Source organism: Galeopterus variegatus, unplaced genomic scaffold (assembly GCF_000696425.1).
Source record: "Galeopterus variegatus unplaced genomic scaffold, G_variegatus-3.0.2 Scaffold2713, whole genome shotgun sequence".
Taxonomy (NCBI): domain Eukaryota; kingdom Metazoa; phylum Chordata; class Mammalia; order Dermoptera; family Cynocephalidae; genus Galeopterus; species Galeopterus variegatus.
The window spans coordinates 223,084-238,756 of record NW_007728824.1 but is presented as its reverse complement, the minus strand read 5'-3'; the positions used below and the strand labels follow the sequence as shown (position 1 = coordinate 238,756).

Here is a 15,673-nt window from a genome sequence, read left to right as displayed (position 1 = left end):
GGGAGCGTCGCTGCGCTCCCAGTGCCACACTCTCCCGAGTGTGCCACAGGGTCAGCCCCAGATATGATTTTTTAAAAAGCCTCCAAGTCAAGGTTTTAAGCAAAATGACATGAAAAGTGAGCACGTGTATTTGTGAAGAAAGGAAAAAGGGAAAGTAAAAGGTCATAGGACATGTGTTTCATTGGCTGGCTATGAAGTAGATTTTAAGTAACTTTTCAGGCCAGTTTTACCTGAGGGGTTCAGGCAGTATTACAGTATGGCCCCAGTTTGCTTTCCAAAACTATTCTAAGTTAAATATGATACTCTCTTTGAAAAATAGACAATGGATCAAGTGATCTGGTACAAAGGGCTTCTCATACAGGTCAACTACCTGGGAGAGAAAAATTAAAATGTAATTTTCTATATTTATATTTTTGAGACCAAACCCTACCAATGAACCCTCTGTATATGAAACACAATATACAATTAGAAATCACTAAGCAGGGATGCTCCAACTATCAACTTAGTGACAGGTAATTTGACTTCTGCTTCCTTTTATTTCTAACTAGCATGAATATCTGATTTGCTTTTGGCTTTAAGTCCAACCATAATTGGGCTCATAATGTCTTTTCGCTTTACCTCTTTCTGTACATCCTTTGCTTGGTTTTCAGCCTTACTGAGAAGAGTTTTTAAATCAGTTGAATCCCGAAGATGCTGTTCTTTCAAGGATCCCACTTGATTCTCAAGCTCTTTCCTAGTCATCTGAAGGATGCTGAGATCACTGGTAAGCTCTAAACTCTGCTTCTGAGAACTGCAATATAAATATTGACAGTTATTCACAGGTACAAACTGGACACAGCAGGAAGTCCAATTTGTCATACATTTCACTAGGAGGGATGAAGTGGATTTCAGAGGAAAGAAAGGTGTAAAAAAGAAGAAGATATTTTCAATAAGTAAAAAATATTGAAACATGAAAAAAATTTTGCAAGTTTAAAGCTATGTCCCATCAAATAAATACACACAAAGGTTGAAATTTAAAATACAGAAGTAGGAGGTGATCAATTGTATATTTTGTAATATCAAATTATATTATATTAATTGTACCATACATAAATAGATTCAGTATAGGTCTTCAACAGGAAAAAAATACTGCAACTATTTTCTTATAAGTTTAAGTACTTGACAAATAGGATGGGGGCTAGAAATGTAAAGCGTAGGAACCACTGCCAACTTAAGTAAAGATAAACCTGCTCAAATGAGAAGACACACCAAATTGGGGGGAAAGCATAGGCTGGGTTTGAGAATCTGGCCCTGCCACTATTTAGCTGTGGGATATTGAGCAAGTCACCTTTCTTTCAGTAAACATTCCCTGAGCTCTTAGATTTATGCCAGGCACCATGTTATACAGATACAAATGATGCAAGGAAAGTCTCCATGCCCTCCACTGTCAAATGAGAGGGTTGAAGTCAGTAATTTCTGAGGCTGTTCTCCAGCTTAAATTTTATGATTACTTTTATAACTTGATGTAAAAAAATCTGATTTACATATGAAGAAAACATCTTCATATGAAGAATAAAAATTTCTTGTTCTATTCCTTCTACATTACAGACAACAGAGAAAAAAAGGCCTATATAGTGTAGCTGTGTTAGAGAATCTGGCTCCTATAAATAGCTAAAGGAGTATAAGGTTTTCAAGGTAACAATTTTATGCCTTTCAGAATGGATCATAAGAATTAGGTACAATATTGTAACTGAGGTGCTAAAGAGTATAAATCCCATTCAGATTGTATGCTATGTAAACTCCTAGGGGAGGGTCTGATATTGTCAGGTCAATATAGCTAGAAACTAAGTGGCACATAGGACCCAGTAAAGGAGGATTAGCTTCTAAATACTATTTAAATGCTGGGTAGGCTTACCCAATAAATTTAAAGAAACACTACACCAGAAAAGTTTAAGAAACAGAATTAATCTATTTCAAATACTTTATGTGAGTTTAGGCAGATGACTTGACCAATAACCTAATATATTTCACCCAGTATTTTTGAATCATACGCTTCTTTTTTTTTTTTTTAAAAGATGATCGGTAAGGGGATCTTAACCCTTGACTTGGTGTTGTCAGCACCATGCTCACCCAGTGAGCAAACCGGCCATCCCTATATGGGATCCGAACCCGTGGCCTTGGTGTTATCAGCACCGCACTCTCCCGAGTGAGCCACGGGCCGGCCCTTGAATCATACGCTTCTACTTGCAAGGAGTTCATGGGCCTGTTTTTCCATACTTACGTAAAATCTGAAGTAATTATAAAACAATACTTAAAGGATCTGCCTGGTTCTAATTAATCACATCTTAAAAATGAGAGATCAAATATGAATCTTTAAAATATCAATAATTCCAAAACAAGTATAATTAAGATAATCAGCACTGGTAATCAAACGGTATTTCTTGCTTGATAGAATACCAAACTAAATGGATTCACTAAGATCCTAATGTATTCCAAATGTGAAGAACGTGGGTATCTGCATCATCATCTTACACACTTTAAACCACTTTGTCCAAATGTGCTGTCACACAGATAATCAGTTCATTCCTTAACACATATACATATTTATCTATCCATCCACCCATCAATATTTGTGTTTTGGGTCTTTATTTTGCTCTATTCATATTGTGAAATTGGTTTTATAAACTTTAACATATTATAAACAAACATTTGTTTTATTCTTTATTATTAATTATGTCTACACATTTGAAAAGTAATATATGTAAAATGTATGAAAAGACTAAGGAAAATGTATGAAGAAACATTGGAAGAGAAAATAAAAGTGCTTTATAGATTATTTATATTGAGAACACATGGTATTACAAAGAGAAATTTTAGAGAATAAATCAGTATATCTTGTTCCTTCAGTTAGTTCTTAATTTTTTAAATGTATAATCCACGTTACAATTATTTTTATAAACAGATAATGAAGCTTATTGTTTTCTAATATATCTAGTCCCATCTTTATTATTTTTACCTACAGGTAGTTTTCTATGGGAACTGACCTTAAATTACTGAGTTTTTGCTAACCCTAATGCTCTCCAGGAGTGTACACACAAGGCTAGCAAGGGAGTAATGACTTCCATTTTTGGTGTACTTGGTGGGGCAGGGAGCTGGTATTAATTAACAGTGGCTTCAGTGAAAAACATACTACTTCCATATTCTGAATTAGAACACATTGTTTTAAAAAAATGGATCTAGGGCCGGCCTGGTGGCGCACTGGATAGTGCGCCACTTGGGAAGCGCGGCGGCGCTCCCACCCGAGGGTTCGGATCCCACATACAGACTGGCTCCCGCTCACTGGCTGAGCGAGGCGCGGGAGCAACGCCGAGGCTTGCGATCCCGTTGCCGGTCCCCGGTCCGGTACGGGGGCAACACTGAGGGTTGCGATCCGTTGCCGGACACGGAAAAAGACAAAAAGACAAAAAAAAAAAAAATGGATCTGGGGCCGGCCGGGTGGCGCACTGGATAGTGCGCCACTTGGGAAGCGCGGCGGCGCTCCCGTCCGAGGGTTCGGATCCCACATACAGACTGGCTCCCGCTCACTGGCTGAGCGAGGCGCGGGAGCAACGCCGAGGCTTGCGATCCCGTTGCCGGTCCCCGGTCCGGTACGGGGGCAACACTGAGGGTTGCGATCCGTTGCCGGACACGGAAAAAGACAAAAAGACAAAAAAAAAAAAAATGGATCTGGGGCCGGCCGGGTGGCGCACTGGATAGTGCGCCACTTGGGAAGCGCGGCGGCGCTCCCGTCCGAGGGTTCGGATCCCACATACAGACTGGCTCCCGCTCACTGGCTGAGCGAGGCGCGGGAGCAACGCCGAGGCTTGCGATCCCGTTGCCGGTCCCCGGTCCGGTACGGGGGCAACACTGAGGGTTGCGATCCGTTGCCGGACACGGAAAAAGACAAAAAGACAAAAAAAAAAAAAAATTGATCTAATTTTTAAGGAAGAAACCAATTTTACACTTAAGTTTAAATACAACAAATTGTTGGTGGAAAAATAGGACTCCACTAAGTTGCTGAAATAAAACTAATGCATCCATTGGTTTGCTTATAAAGAATTGGATACTAGAAAGATTGAACTGGTTTTAGAGAATTCTTGATCTTATATATTATTACTCTTCATATAACACTGTTTGAAATTCAGAAGCTGAATTTATATCTTTCAGAGGTATAAATTCCTTATTATACTCATCTTCTGATCACTCCTACTAAAAGAAGGTTTCCCTGATGTGAAAGAAAAACAATTTGTATTTAAAATTTATTACCATTTAATTTACTACCATTTACAGACCTTTGCTGTTTGTTTAGTTTTTTTTTTTTTTTTTTTTTTTTTGGGGGGTCTCATATTCAGATGCTGCTTTCCGCCACCGCTCAAGCTCAGCTCTCACTTTCTTAAGCTCTTCTTGTAAAGAAGCAATGTCAGTGTCTCGCTCAGAGGCAGCCTTTTCTGCTGCTTGGTGAAGGAGCAAAATTTCATCTCGGGCACTAAGCAATTCATCTCTAGTGCTTGTGATTTCACTGTCCTTCTCCTCCCGGAGATTCTCAATATCAATGTGTAATCTCTGCAGTTGGGCTACAAAAGTATATTTAACCATCATTTTCTTGGTCTGTAGAAATTAAGAATAAAAGAACAGCCCACACAAGACTGTAGCTAACATACAGCCCAGACTGTTAGAGCTGTTGCTCTTGATAAAACTGTACAAGCAATCCATGTTTGATGCAGAAAATGTCAAAATACAGATACCCAAAGAGAAAAAAACCAAGTGATCTTTATTTCCCTCAGACAGAAAATTGTTTCTAACCTTTTGGTATTTATTTAGACTTTCTTTCTAGACTTTTTCCTATGCATTTATATACATACAAAAACAAACATTAAACAGGGAGGAATCATATATATATATATACACATATATATATATATAGAGAGAGAGAGAGAGAGAGACACAGAGACAGAGAGAGAGAGATCTATCTTCCTGATGATGAAAAGCTCTCAATTAAACAGGGAGGAATCATATATATATATATATACACATATATATATAGAGAGAGCGAGAGAGAGAGACACAGAGACAGAGAGAGAGAGATCTATCTTCCTGATGATGAAAAGCTCTCAACAAAAAATAGTTACACTTATAACTTATTTGACCAATTCTTTTATTTTAGACAATTTAAGTTGTTTTTAATTACTATATACAATGCTGCTCATAATGCGATCCTGATTATTTTGATAGGGTGAATCCTAGACATAGGATTGCTTGGCCAAATTTTAAGCATTAAACATTTGATGTTCTTGATTCAGATTTCTGTTCAAATGTCAATTCCTTACAGACGTCTTCTCTGATGACTTCATTAAAATATAGCCCTCTGTCATTCTCCAGCCCTTTACTCTGCTTTATTTTCCTTCACAGCCCTTATTGAACATTACATATTTATTTGGTGGTTGTTTATTTTTTCAACTAGACTGTACACCTCATGTGTGCAGGACCTTTGTTTCGCTCAATGCTCTATCCATAATACCTGGCTAAGTAAACAATCAAGAATTATTGGTTGAATGAATTAATTGATAAAATTAATGAATACTGCCTGATTGAAGAGGTATATTTTAAAAAGATTTAGTCTTATGCCCTCAATGACCCAAACTGTAAACAATTTGTATAAAATCATACTTGATTCAGAACTAGAAGCAGTTCCAAGGGAGAATAATTAAAATAATTAAGACAATTTAGGGTTGAGAGAGGAGGAGGTTGCCACATAAATAAACATTAAAGAAGATATTAGACCTTTTAAGTTTGTAGGAAGGATTGAGGTTCAAAATCTGAAAGAGCACAATGGTCAAAGATGACCATGAAGTTGTTGATAAAGTCCGGAAAAACACATACTGGCACTAGGGGGCGCTCAACGATGCCTGGGCAAGACAGCTTTAAGACAAAAGGCAGCACTATGTCACAGATCCTTCAGGGAGAATTGCCCACATGCAGTATAGGATAGAACTATAGATTCAAATCAGATTTATATAAACTAAAGGAAAACGGCATTGAACTACAGTAAGAATTTAAAGAGTTTCCAATTTAAAAATATATACGACCTACCCCAGAAATTCTAATTTGACCATAATAAAATTCAAAATTTTAAATAACTCAAATATCTCACTCAAAAAGTAAGAAAACAGGACTCAAAAGACTAGTTTTTCTCTGGGACATTTTTAGGCAAATCTCATAGGCTTCATATAATGATCCCCCATCTTTTCTGAACTGTGATTACTTTATTTAATTTCTTCCCGCCCTACCTCTCAAACTAAAATTTTTAATTAACATCGGTTCCTTCTTTGACAATAAAGGCAGATTAATTGGCATGGGAAAGAAAAACCTCTCCTGTGGTACCTCACAATTATAGCCTCACAGCACCAGGTACTCCAGCTTGAAGTACACTTGACAGGCAGGGGTCTTTCTGGTCATTTCCATAATGACCCTGCGATAGCACAGACAAAGAAATAGCAAAATGGTGGGTATGAAGAGCAGCCATTACCAACGAAGGCAGTACAGAGACCATTACTCCACGTGCTATATAATTTTTGTTGCAATGCAAGTGTGTTTTGAGTATTAGATATACTGATACCAGCAAGCTGAAAGTGTTGATACAGAGTTAACTGAAACAATTTCCTATCCAAAGGCCCTCTCTGTAGTAACTCACGACATAACCCAGAAAGTGACAGTCTTACCATATCAAAAGTTTCACCCCTGCTCTTTCCACTCCAAGTGTCTAATATTGGAATACTGGGGAATCTTCCCTTGCATCTTCTTTTTAAAAAAGTCTCGACCAAGAGCCCAGTCATAATGTCAGGTTCTACAGAAGAACCAAAGGTATGAAAAATGGGGACCCTCTGCACTTTTACTTTCCATTCCTTTTGAATCACTAAAAACAAACAATAATAATCTCAAATAGCCTTGTTGTGTTCCATACCTTGGAGAACCTGTATTTGTTTAGTGGATTCCTCAACTTGATTTCGATAGGCTTTTCTTTCTTCTTCCAAAAGAGCTAAAAGTGAAAACAGAGTATATCTAATTTTGTGAGTTAATGAAAGTATATATAATCAAGCAGATGGAAATTTCTAAGAAATTCTCTCCTAAAGTTTATTGAAAGAAACAAAAGTTGGGCAATAAGTGTTATCAATTTTAGCAGTTAGATAGTTTAAAGATTTTAGGAGTGCAAAAACAGTAAAGTAATAAATCTATTCAACTGAATAGTGGAGTTTTGTAGACCTTGTAATACCTAGATAATATGTTATTATTCACAAGAAGCATTCTTGATCACTGTTAATCAGCATTTTGAGCTGACTTTTTTTTTGTCCTTTTTGAGACCGGCCATACCGCGCTCAGTCAGTGAGCGCTGTGAGCGCACTTCACAAGAAGCATTCTTGATCACTGTTAATCAGCATTTTGAGCTGACTTTTTTTTTTGTCCTTTTTGAGACCGGCCATACCGCGCTCAGTCAGTGAGCGCTGTGAGCGCACCGGTCATCCCTATATAGGATCCGAACTCGCGGTGGAAGCGCTGCTGTGCTCCCAAGTGCGCCACGGGCTCGGCCCTTGAGCTGACATTTTAAAACACAGACTTAAAATCCTCATGTTTACTGCCAAGCACATAGTAAACACTAAACTAAGTAATTGCTGACTGTTTGCTAAATATTTTTTCATTGTAATCAAATATATTAGCCTGGAACCTCCAAAAGGTTCAAGTTAAGTGAACACTAATTCTAATTTCTTCAAGAAGCAGGAAAGGAAGGGAGTTGTAATAGGAAGTTCACAGCTTCCTCCTGAGATATGAGTCTTCCTCTTGGTCAGGAAGGCTATTTTCGAGAGCATGAGAACTCCATAGGCTATTCACTTTCACCTCATTTTAAGACTCTCTAAGATATTAATTGACTGCAACCACACAGTTACTGCGAATGATACGAAAATGTAAGCTCTAGGGAATATTGCAGACTTCACTGGCTCATGACACTGTAAATAAGTGAGCTATGAGAAAGGAAAGTGGCTGGGACATCAGAAGATTCTATACCTTCACCTTGCCTGGTTCTTCTCATTTACTGATGAATGCACTAAAAAATCACAGGGAATATAAATTTCCCTTATCCTGTACAAAGTAGCTAACATTAGGAGTAACTAAAACTCAGAAATTTATATTACATTTTTTCTTTTTGTTGTACTTAATATGTGATCACTATTAAGATCTTTCATTGGTAGAGATCTTACTTGATCTTCACATCAACAATGTGAAGAAGGTAGAGCAACTGTAACTGTCCTTATTTTACTGACCTGAAACATAAGTTTAAAGAGGTTAAGTGAATGTCCCAACATCATATATCTAATCAAGTTGTGGATCTAGAACAAGACACCATACCTCTGGACTTGAACTTTGTGGTCATCCAATTATGTCATGCTCCCTTCACACATCCCCTAAAGAATCAAAGTAATCTTGATCTCACCTTGAAGTTCAAAGCATTTTTGTTTACTTGCTCTAGCTAATTCCTGGGCTTCAATCAATTCCTTGCGAAGATGCTGAATTTCTTGTTTTGCCTCAATTTCTGACTGTGCACCCTGCAAGTCATCTGGCAAAAATATGGTTATTTTAAAAGCAAGAGTTAGTATCACACTATAATCGCTACAACCAAAGGCTGGCAATCTCTTTCATTTTAGACATGCACAAACAACACAGCACAAATGAGTTAAATAAAACTTAGAAGCAAATTATAGTGAGCATTTTAGCCATTTTACCCTGAAGAACACAAATATGAGTACAGTTAAATATATTAGTAATTCATAGTAATGGCACTATAAAATATATATTAATATATATTTCATTCAATATAGAGCTCATGTAAGACTTGGAATTCAGTTACATGGTCATAATACTATTCTTCATCAATTTTGAAATTTCTTGATAGCAAGTCAGAAAAATTTCACTTGAAACTTAACTGGAAATGGAAAAACAAAAAGAAATTCTTCAAGAAAAAACATTTTAGCATAATTACCCCAGCTGTGGAACACAAAATAAAAACTAGGCTGAAAGCTCTCCTAGGCCTACTTTGTGATCACCATTCCCCCAACATTGCACACATAACAAATATCTGCTGAAATATTAAATGATATAACCTAAGTGGTTTTACTGAAATAAATTCAATACAGCATTACATCTCAAATATGCTCCCTCCCCTAACTAGCTCTTTCCTCTCCAGTCACTCTGTTCATCTTTCCTTGTATTAACACTTTTTACTACTGAACACTGCCTTTAATAAATATATCATTAAATAAGCCATATTCTTCTAGCACATTCTACTTGAGTATTATTTTGGTTTACAAGTACCTCAGCCATAGCGACTTCAATTCATCAAAAAAAGAGCTTAAGAATAGGGGCTGGCCGGTTAGCTCAGTTGGTTAGACAATGGTGCTGATAACACCAAGAGCCAAGGTTTGATCCCTGTACCGGCCAGCTGCCAAAAAGAGGAAAGGGGGATGGGGCTAAGAATACATTTTCACTACTACAATATGTCTTGGATGCCACTTACACATGTTTTCATACTCGCAGATTGTATACTATTTTTCCCTGTCAAAACTTTTGATTCTGGTTTCATCTAGTCTAGTCAACCTATCAATTCTTCCTTCAAAAAGTCTTTTGGTTAGGGTGGGGGCATGTAGAGTGAGTATGCAGTGGCAGAAACCCTATCACATTAGCTACAAAACTTCTTTCACAGCTCTTTCGACACTATCCATTGCAGTATTGCAAAGGTACTAGCCCCCATCTCTGGATTTGTCATTACATAGGGCAATGTCCTTATTTTTAGAAGCATTTAGGAGAGAAGTGTCATGATGCCTATATCTTACTTTTGACCAGTTTGACAAAAAATATCTACATAAAATCCTTGAGCAGATATTTTCCTAGCTCTGTGTTAGTTTTTCAACCTCAGAACTATTGACATTTTGGGTTGAATAATTCTTTGTTGTGAGAGCTTCCCTGTGCATTGTAGGATATTTAGTAGCTTCCCTGGTCTCTACCACTAGATGACAGTAGCACTTCCCCACTGCAAGTCATAACAATCAAAAACATCTCCAGATATTGCCAAATGTCCTGTATGGAGTAAAATGCCCCATGTTAAGGCCTGTTGGTATATGTTAATTTGATAACTCCCCCCAAAATATCTACATGTAGGCTTCTTTTTGACAGAAGCATAGGCTAGTACTTCTGAAAACTACTTTCTGTTTATTCTAAAAATGATCAAATAAATATATTGTAGATAAAGGGAGTCAATTTTCTCACTGTTGAAGATATTAGTTATAGATATGGAAATAGGAAAGCAAGAATTAATGCTGTGATGTAGGGTATGAGTTAAGAGTATGAACTCTAATAGATTTGAATATATAAAGAAATGCAAATGTAGAAATAAATATAAACGTGTGAGACATATGTGAGAAATAAATACATACACATATGGACATAAGTATATACATCTATTTCTCAAGTCTGTCCACTGAGTGGGCCAAGACTGCTACCCCCCGTAGCAATGAGGACACCACTTACATCTCAGTTTCTAAGTACCATTTTCCATTAAAACGAACCAGGGCTCTTTGGAGAAATGGCTGACCAGGGCTAAGGAAGAGAAATTATAAAAATGAACCTAGAACAGCTTATGTGCCAGAAAGTAAGAAAGGGCTCAAAGAATGATTGGGTCATGTTAAAAAGACAGAAGGGCTTTCACTGGCTAAACATGGAACAATTTGAACATCAAAATAATGATAGTGATGGATTATTACCAATTGCACAGAGTATAAATCCATGAATTACACTGACATAGATAAATAAAGAGAAGACTCTTACTTATAACAGAAAGCCAGCTAATAAATAGAGAAAAAATGATAGAATTATGAAATCACTATTTGACAACTATAATAATAATAATAATGGATCAGGCAAGGATTGTCAGGTAGATTCTAAAACCAAGTGTTTAAAAGTCTGATGGGTAACAGGATATTTATACAGTCTGACACTAGCTTCCCATAAGATGCTTATTAATAACAAAATGGAAAACAGGAACTTTACAGTTGGGGGAACGTGGTAGATAACATCTTCATCAACTGATCAAAGTTAACGTCACCAGTAATAGAACATCAGGTGCCTCATGATATGATACCTAATATTATCTCTGTCACATTCCTGCCAAAAAATGCATAGCTAGAATCTGAGGGGCATTTTACAAAATAACTGGCCTGTGCTCTTCAAAAATGTCAATGTCATGAAACACAAAGGAAGACTGAGGAACTGTTCCAGACTAACAAAAGAGACATGACAGCTGAATGCAATGCATGATCTTCTCTTGTCATAAATGACATTATTGAGAAACCTGACAAAATGTGAATAAGGTCTGTGGATTTTAGAACAGTAACGTACCAATGTTAATTTCTTAATATTGAGAATTGTATGGTGGTTATGTAAGAGAAATAGGAAATACACACTGAAGTACTTAGTAAAAGCTATCATGTCTGCAAATGACTCTCAATGATTCAGAGAGACAGGAGAAGGAGGAAGAGGAATAAGGATAAATCAAATTCAGTAAAATGTTAACAGCAAATGGGGGTGAGATGTTAACATTTGGAGAATGTGAATGAAGAGTATATGAGGTTCCTTGTTCTATTCTTGCAACTTTTCTATAAGTTTAAAATTATGTCAAAAAAAAATTCTACATATATACTTACAAATAAAGAAAATAGGCAAAATACTAACAATTGTTGAATTTAGGTAGTGGGAACATATGGGTGTTTTGGGCACTCTTCAACTTTTTCCGTGTTTGGAACTTTTCCTAATTAAAAAAGACCTCTTGAAATTACCAATCCTAATGCCACCATCTTAGAATATGCCCCAATCATTTCTGCATAAATTCCTGTCATTAACTTATCTTGCCCCCTGCATTCTACACTGAATTATAATACTACAGCAATTCTCTTAGATCAAGAGCCCACATTGACTCCCTATTGTATCAAGTCCAAACATCTTTATCTGACTTTCAAAGTTCTCTATTAGTAACTTATTATTATTTTCGGTAACGCAATAATACACTCAATTCCTACTAGTCTCCTTAGTAGCTCAGGCCATTCTCCCTTACTCTTCCAAACCTGCCCATCCAAAGGCTAAAGGCTCTGTACCTAACCCCCAGTACACAGTGGTCTCTTTTGCCTGATTCCCACAGCTTGACAGTAAAACCCAAACAAATCAGGAAGCCCTTTCAAACTTCCTAATTGTTCAACAGCATTTAGTTTCAATTTTAAGGGAGCCTGAACCCATACCGATACACAGGATTTTGGGAGAGACCTTCAAGATCAAGTAACCTACTTCTTCATTTGACAGATGAGAAAATAAAAAGTCAGCGATCTGAAATAGCTTACACATATTTACATATCTGGTAAGTGGAAGAGACAGAACTAGAATTCTCACTTCTAGCTCAATTGTCTTTCCCTAAATCATGGTATCTTCTTAGTTATATCATAGCAAATAGGAAGCATATTTTTCTAACATCCAACTCGTATTTCTTCTCCAGAACCAAAAGGGATTCCTATCACTGTTTTCCTTTTAGTAATAAATGTTAAACACATATACATTTCGTACTTCTGTTCCATACTATATTCCTAACATAATGTCAGACGTACAGTAGATACTTAACTATATGATTAATACATAAGGTTTGCATAATATATCAAAGATTTGCATCTAAAATATATAGATGGAGTTTTTAAAATAAATATAATAACCATACAACAATTAATGTAACAACTAAAAGAGCAATGTTTTGCTTTAAGGAAAGGGATACTTTTATAAATGAATAATCACATGTAACCCATCTCTACAGTCTATTAAAGCGGATAATTCTTGTCCACAGAATACTTCCCCTGATGTTGTTAAAAAAAAAACTAATACTTGCTTTTCGAACTAAATAGTAACGGAACAGGTTTTATGTTAAGAAATTATGTTTCAAGAGACAGAATATAATATAGGCAATAATGAATTGTTTTAACATAGGGATCTACTATTTGCAAATTAGTTCTTTGTATCACATAATGAAAAGGATCAGCATTTTAATTAGAACAAATAAGATGCCATGCATCAAATAATATCAACATACAAACTCTGTATACCATGTTTAATCATAGAAGTAGAGCTAGTGACCAAAAATCTTTACAAATTAAGTTTAACATAATAAACACAAATGACTATATTCAAACTAATCAAGTAGTGTGCAAATCCTCTTTCCAGAAAACCAAGTGCCAAATTTTTAGCAAAGACTAATGAGCAAATCTTTTTGTGCTAAGGTTGGTTAAGGGCTCGTTGTGTGGAAAATGCATTATTAGTTTATTGTGGCTTGGGTCCACTCACAAAGTGCCTTACTTTTGTCCTAGGAAGGGTTTTCCATCAATCTACATCACAACCTTGGGAAAAGTCTTGTGACGAGTATTGACAGAAAGTGTTTAGATGAAGTAAATGAAATCCTTACTATTTTAATTTAGATGTACAACTGAAATGGAAATGTTATTTAGGAGTTATGATGAGGTAGAAAGGTTAATATAATCTGTTTTCCCCTCAACATGAATGGTGTATCTTTAGAATTGCATGGAGCATGTAGACTGGGCCAGGGGCTAGCTTTTCTCAGAATAATACTAAGTCCTATAAATACACACTACCACATGCACCTACTAAATTAATCAGCCCTAGCCCACAGAATACCTACGTGATATCCTAAATTAAATTTGGTATCACCAAATAACTTCAGAAGAGTGACCTTATCTCCTCAGATTAAACTTAATCTCTGATCTTTGCTGTAAACGTGGTTGAGACACATTAAACCACTTGGTAAAAGGCCAAATCAAAGCATTCTTTGCCAAGTTCTATTTTGCATGTGCATGTTTGTTGAAGGCTGATCTAGCTACAACATGTCATCCCATCAACTGACAGAAGTGATCTGCCTGAGGAAGCTGGCCAGGTGGGTGCATCCTCTTTCCACCATCATCACTCCTTCCTTTAGAAGGTCTGGCAATTGCAGGCTTGGTTGATAATAGCAATCTCCACAATGAAGAAAGACCACTTTTCCATAGTGAATATGTCCAGCCATGTGAGATAGTCCCAGGTGGCAGCCTAACTGCAAATTTAACTTAGGCAGCAATCTCTTACTGTTGATTCTCACCCCTTTGCCACTCCTTCTGACCAGCTAGGTTTCTTATTACTATTATTTATTATTATTATTCTGGTGCCTGGCTGATAGAGGAACTAAACCCTTGACTTTGGTGTTATAACATTGCACTCTAACCAACTGAGCTAACCAGCTTCCTTCTTGACAACTGGATCTTTTGTTGGCACATCTGTCCTCTCCATTGTTTTCTTTCTCTAGAAATTCCCCCACTCCCACCATCCACTCCTATGCAAATGATTCCTAAGCCTGGTTATTGCCTTCTGTGTGACCAAGTCTTATCTTTCGCCACATTTGCTCCACACAGCCTGGGCTCCACCACACCTTCACTCTTGTATACTTCCCTCCTGAGAGATGTTATTTCTACTTTAAACATTTTTCCTCTTTGTAAATTTAGGTACTGTTTTTAAGAAATGTATGGCTTTCTTTCCTTTCTTGGCATATTCTCACTTATTTTTAACCATCTATGTTTGAGAATCCCATCCTGACCACTGCTCAACCCTATCCTGCCTCTGGACAGAAAGTTTAGCTGTGCTCTCTGAAGTTCCCACCACACCCATCAAACGCTTATTACACAATAAACATAACTCTTCCTCCATAAAACTGCACCCTCCTCGTGTCTTATCTCTCTCTCTCAGGTCAATAAATATCTCAGATATAAATGAAAATGACTTTCTGGTCATAGTTTCTGTTCTGCATTTTCAGCTGCATCTCCAGTTCCTAGGGTGACCATATAAAACTGGGTCATCTTTGAATGTGAAAGGGAGCACTTTTATAATTACGCTGAGGTAACAGGCATAAATGGTTCCAGGCAAACCAGAACCTATGATCATCCTTCCTGTTCAGCATCACTGTTCAGGACACCTCTTCTTCTTTTAGTCATTCAGGGTCAAATGCTAGAGTTCTATCTATTTCTCTCCCATATTTAAATTCTCAGGCCTATGGATTCTAGAGATTACCAAGGGAGAGATGAAAGATATCAACAATAAGGCCCCAAATTAGATTTTGTTCTTTTGTTTAAATGTCCACAGCAATCATCCTATTTCAGGCTCTCAATGATTACCTAAGCTTCCTAACTGATTGCCTTACCTGCAGCCTCTACCTATTCCAGTTCATTCAATAAACCTCCCCAAAATACAGATCTAATATCATTTTTTTGCTCAGAAACATCTGAATTCTGTCATAATAATTGCTCCAATTATGTAAACAAACTTTATACTTGTCACCCCAAACCTATTATCTAGCTCATGGTTTTTAATATTTCCTTTGTCTGGGCCGGCCCGGTGGCGCACTGGATAGTGCACCGCTTGGGAAGCGCGGCGGCGCTCCCGCCCGAGGGTTCGGATCCCACATACAGACCGGTTCCCGCTCACTGGCTGAGCGAGACGCGGGAGCAACACCAAGGGTTGCGATCCCGTTGCCGGTCCC

At 37.2% G+C, this 15,673-nt stretch overlaps 1 protein-coding gene across 1 annotated transcript in view; it reads right to left on the bottom strand.

The window, feature by feature from the left end:
* Positions 1–15,673, bottom strand: part of SLMAP (sarcolemma associated protein) — a 164,248-nt gene that overhangs the window by 10,270 nt on the left and 138,305 nt on the right. Inside the window, exons 17-20 of the mRNA XM_008582741.1 lie at positions 8,504–8,626; positions 6,980–7,054; positions 4,352–4,592; positions 619–790 (exon numbers count right to left, since the gene is read on the bottom strand). Of these exons, the coding sequence (XP_008580963.1) occupies positions 619–790; positions 4,352–4,592; positions 6,980–7,054; positions 8,504–8,626 (611 nt within the window). The remainder of the gene's footprint in view (positions 1–618; positions 791–4,351; positions 4,593–6,979; positions 7,055–8,503; positions 8,627–15,673) is intronic.